The sequence below is a fragment of the Carassius carassius genome, chromosome 18 (genome assembly GCF_963082965.1).
Source record: "Carassius carassius chromosome 18, fCarCar2.1, whole genome shotgun sequence".
Classification (NCBI taxonomy): domain Eukaryota; kingdom Metazoa; phylum Chordata; class Actinopteri; order Cypriniformes; family Cyprinidae; genus Carassius; species Carassius carassius.
The window spans coordinates 33,005,465-33,011,178 of NC_081772.1; the positions used below are offsets into that span (position 1 = coordinate 33,005,465).

General features: G+C 44.6%; 1 protein-coding gene across 1 annotated transcript in view; it reads right to left on the bottom strand.

Annotated features, from left to right (window-relative positions):
- The window catches only part of akirin2 (akirin 2), an 11,985-nt gene extending 9,170 nt beyond the window's left edge, over positions 1 to 2,815 (bottom strand). The window contains exon 1 of the mRNA XM_059499233.1: positions 2,269 to 2,815. Coding sequence (XP_059355216.1) covers positions 2,269 to 2,446 — 178 coding nt within the window. The 5' untranslated portion in view covers positions 2,447 to 2,815. The remainder of the gene's footprint in view (positions 1 to 2,268) is intronic.
- Between the last annotated feature and the right edge of the window lie 2,899 nt (positions 2,816 to 5,714).

The following is a 5,714-nucleotide window of genomic DNA, read 5'->3' on the forward strand; positions in this document are numbered from 1 at the left end:
GCAGCAAGAGAGTTTGAGCGTGATTTCACCTGTGATGACCGTCTGACTGACACACACACAAAACACACCCCCACACACCTGTCTGACACACTGAGACACACACACACACACCTGTCTGACACACTGAGACACACACACACACACACCTGTCTGACACACTGAGACACACACACACACACCTGTCTGACACACTGAGACACACACACACACACACCTGTCTGACACACTGAGACACACACACACACACCTGTCTGACACACTGAGACACACACACACACACACCTGTCTGACACACTGAGACACACACACACACACCTGTCTGACACACTGAGACACACACACACACACCTGTCTGACACACTGAGACACACACACACACACACCTGTCTGACACACTGAGACACACACACACACACCTGTCTGACACACTGAGACACACACACACACCTGTGATGACTGTCTGACTGACACACACACACACACACACCTGTCTGACACACTGAGACACACACACACACACCTGTCTGACACACTGAGACACACACACCTGTCTGACACACTGAGACACACACACACACACCTGTCTGACACACTGAGACACACACACACACACACACCTGTCTGACACACTGAGACACACACACACACACCTGTCTGACACACTGAGACACACACACACACACACCTGTCTGACACACTGAGACACACACACACACACCTGTCTGACACACTGAGACACACACACACACACACCTGTCTGACACACTGAGACACACACACACACACACCTGTCTGACACACTGAGACACACACACACACACACACCTGTCTGACACACTGAGACACACACACACACACCTGTCTGACACACTGAGACACACACACACACACCTGTGATGACTGTCTGACTGACACACACACACACACCTGTCTGACACACTGAGACACACACACACCTGTCTGACACACTGAGACACACACACACACACCTGTCTGACACACTGAGACACACACACACACCTGTGATGACTGTCTGACTGACACACACACACAAACACACCTGTCTGACACACTGAGACACACACACACACCTGTCTGACACACTGAGACACACACACACACACCTGTCTGACACACTGAGACACACACACACACCTGTGATGACTGTCTGACTGACACACACACACAAACACACCTGTCTGACACACTGAGACACACACACACACCTGTCTGACACACTGAGACACACACACACACACACACCTGTCTGACACACTGAGACACACACACACACACACACACACACACACACCTGTCTGACACACTGAGACACACACACACACACCTGTGATGACTGTCTGACTGACACACACACACACACACACCCACACACCTGTCTGACACACTGAGACACACACACACACCTGTGATGACTGTCTGACTGACACACACACACACACACACCCACACACCTGTCTGACACACTGAGACACACACACCTGTGATGACCGTCTGACTGACACACACACACACACCTGTCTGTCTGACTGACACACACACACACACACACCTGTCTAACTGACACACACACACACACACACACACCTGTCTAACTGACACACACACACACACACACCTGTCTGACTGACACACACACACACCTGTCTGACTGACACACACACACACACACACACACACCTGTCTGACACACTGACACACACACACCTGTGATGACCGTCTAACTGACACACACACACACACACACACACACCTGTCTGACACACTGAGACACACACACACACCTGTGATGACCGTCTGACTGACTGACACACACACACACACACACCTGTCTGACACACTGAGACACACACACACACCTGTGATGACCGTCTAACTGACACACACACACACACACACACACACACACACACATCTGTCTGACTCACTGAGACACACACACATACACACACACCTGTGATGACCGTCTGACTGACACACACACACACACACACACACCTGTCTGACACACTGAGACACACACACACACCTGTCTGACACACTGAGACACACACACACACCTGTCTGACACATTGAGACACACTGAGACACACACACACCTGTCTGACACACTGAGACACACACACACCTGTCTGACACACTGACACACACACACACCTGTCTGACACACTGACACACACACACACCTGTCTGACACACACACCTGTCTGACACACTGAGACACACACACACACACACACACACACACACCTGTGGTGAGCGCGGAGGTCACTCTGCCGAAGGGCGACGGCTCCATGCGCAGGTATTTCTGCGGGGACGCGCTGGAGCTGGAGGGAGACACGGGCGCACACCTCCTTCTCTTCGGAGACGCTTGGCTCATCAGAGGATCGAAGTCCATGGTCCTCTTCAGAGTCGCTCCACACGCCATTTTATCAAGAGTTGTGTTTGATTAAAAAAGGATGTGAAATGGGACAGGAAATAACCCGAGCAGCGACAGACCCCCGCTAGTCGCAGTCCAGCTCTGATCACAAGGGAACGACAGAACTCGGTCGCTTCGTTTTTATTTAAATCCTGCGTTGCGCTCGCGGCCAAAACCTTGGCTAAGAAAACATAAAGGCGTGTATGCGGTGAGAAACGCAGTTGTGGAGTCGATTCTCCTCAGAAAAGCGCTGATGATGTCGGATTGAGTCTTGAGCGAGCGCTAGCCGGCTAACAGAGATGGCGTTGAAACAAAACATTTGACGAGGATGCTTCTCTGCGCATGCGCGGAGACTTTCAGGCGAAGCCGGTACTTGTAGTTTTTTGCGCGTTCTTCCTCGCAAACGACTCCTGTCAAGACCTGACATAGTAACTACAAAACCCAAAAAACCCTGCTCGCAGTTTTCTCCAATGAAGTCGCTCATTGGTTGTTTTGGATCGTTTGTGATTTTGAAAAAAGCCCCTATATATCTCCTCCCATCGACACGGAAAGGCTCAAAACGACACCCAACCCAACTACTCCTGACTTTAATTAATATGAAACGGAGCAAATAATTAAAGCACTTGTAAAACATGAAAGAACAGATGCGAACACTGATCTTCTCTCATTATAATATAGACTATTTCATAATATCAGGGCCGTGTACGGGTTCGCTTTCATTTAAGGCCCAAATGTTCCTGTCACATTCATCTTTATATTCGGATCACATCATTAGTTTTCTTTCATCACACACAAAAATGATCATTCGGTCATCAGTTGTTCAACACAAACCTGTATGAATTACTTTCTTCTGTGGAACATAAACACGAGATATTTTGATGAATGTTGGTAACAGGATTGGAGAATGTTAGTTACTTTTAAAAGTAATACACTGCATTACTTCCTAAAAAAAGTAGTTAATTATGTTACGTTGTTACTGTTTATGGAAAGTAATGTTACTTTTGCGTTACTTTTTCTCATCTGGCTTGGTCTTATTTTTCTATCTTCGGAAACAAAGAAAAGAAAAGAAACAAATGTTATGCTTATCTAAAGTAATTTTTGCTAATTAGTATGGTTGATCATTGAAGGTCAGCAGCAAAGATTTGAATTAGTTGATGTATTTTATTTCAAGTAACAAAAATATATATTTTAAGATTTTTAGTATTTTGGTTGACTATAATAACCCTGGTGTAAAGAAAATGTCTTAATCGGAATCTACTTTACCTTTCAATACATACATATGAAGACATTTTTACTTAAGTAATTTTTTTTACCATTTTAAAACTGTTTCAAAGTTTACCATTGCGTCCAGGAAAAAAAACCATGAACATTTAGTGCTTTAATAAAGCAAGAACGCCTGGGTTATGTATATTAAAGATAATAATTTAGTAGTATACAGATTAATATGGCATGTTTATTCCTGATTAAAATACAAACATTTAAATGTTTTAATAAAGATTTGGCATATTTCAATATTTACAGTATTTGATAAATACCAAAGTGAATAAAAATTCTGAATGTCTGTTTGACAACATGTAGCCAAATTTGGTCTTTTGTGTGTGTGTGTGTGTGTGTGTGTGTGTGTGTGTGTATCTGTGTGTTTGTGTGTGTGTGTGTGTGTGTGTGTGTCTGTTTGCGTGTGTATCTGTGTTTTTGTGTGTGTATCTGTGTGTGTGTGTGTGTGTGTGTGTGTTTGCATGTGTATCTGTGTTTTGTGTGTGTATCTGTTGTATCTGTGTGTGTGTGTGTGTATGTGTGTCTGTTTGCATGTGTATCTGTGTGTGTGTGTGTGTGTGTGTGTGTGTCTGTTTGCGTGTGTATCTGTGTGTGTGTGTGTGTGTGTGTGTTTGCATGTGTATCTGTGTTTTGTGTGTGTATCTGTTGTATCTGTGTGTGTGTGTGTATGTGTGTCTGTTTGCATGTGTATCTGTGTGTGTGTGTGTGTGTGTCTGTTTGCGTGTGTATCTGTGTTTTTGTGTGTGTATCTGTGTGTGTGTGTGTGTGTGTGTTTGCATGTGTATCTGTGTTTTGTGTGTGTATCTGTTGTATCTGTGTGTGTGTGTGTGTATGTGTGTCTGTTTGCATGTGTATCTGTGTGTGTGTGTGTGTGTGTGTGTGTCTGTTTGCGTGTGTATCTGTGTTTTTGTGTGTGTATCTGTGTGTGTGTGTGTGTGTGTCTGTTTGCATGTGTATCTGTGTTTTGTGTGTGTATCTGTTGTATCTGTGTGTGTGTGTATGTGTGTCTGTTTGCATGTGTATCTGTGTGTGTGTGTGTATCTGTGTGTGCGTGTGTGTGTGTGTGTGTATCTGTGTTTTTGTGTGTGTGTGTGTGTGTGTGTGTCTGTTTGCGTGTGTATCTGTGTTTTTGTGTGTGTATCTGTGTGTGTGTGTGTGTGTGTCTGTTTGCGTGTGTATCTGTGTTTTTGTGTGTGTATCTGTGTGTGTGTGTGTGTGTTTGCATGTGTATCTGTGTGTGTGTGTGTGTGTGTGTGTGTCTGTTTGCGTGTGTATCTGTGTTTTTGTGTGTGTATCTGTGTGTGTGTGTGTGTCTGTTTGCGTGTGTATCTGTGTTTTTGTGTGTGTATCTGTGTGTGTGTGTGTGTGTGTCTGTTTGCGTGTGTATCTGTGTTTTTGTGTGTGTATCTGTGTGTGTGTGTGTGTTTGCATGTGTATCTGTGTGTGTGTGTGTGTGTGTGTCTGTTTGCGTGTGTATCTGTGTTTTTGTGTGTGTATCTGTGTGTGTGTGTGTTTGCATGTGTATCTGTGTTTTGTGTGTGTATCTGTTGTATCTGTGTGTGTGTGTGTATGTGTGTCTGTTTGCGTTTGTATCTGTGTTTGTGTGTGTGTGTCATGTGTAACCATGGTAACGGCTGTATTCTGTTCCTAAAGTGCCTCATGCTGTCTGAAAGTGAACTGCATTTTTATTCAGCCCGTCTGCTGCTTTGTTCACATCAATGAGAAAATCTGAATGAACTTTCAATGGAAAATAAGCTAATGTGCTTTCTAAAAATCCAAGCCATTTGGATAATAAGATCTAGAATTATTCACATAGTTTGAATCGTCCCAAGACCACAATACCGTTGATATTAATGACTGTTAGTTTTACAGCGCGTCCCCAAAGCGATGATGCAAACTGCCATTTCAACCTGTTTTATTGTATTTATTATTTCAGTGGCGGTTATGTGCTTCCACATGAGTCTACGGTGTGTCTCTCCCGCACCGCGAGGACGAGCCCGAG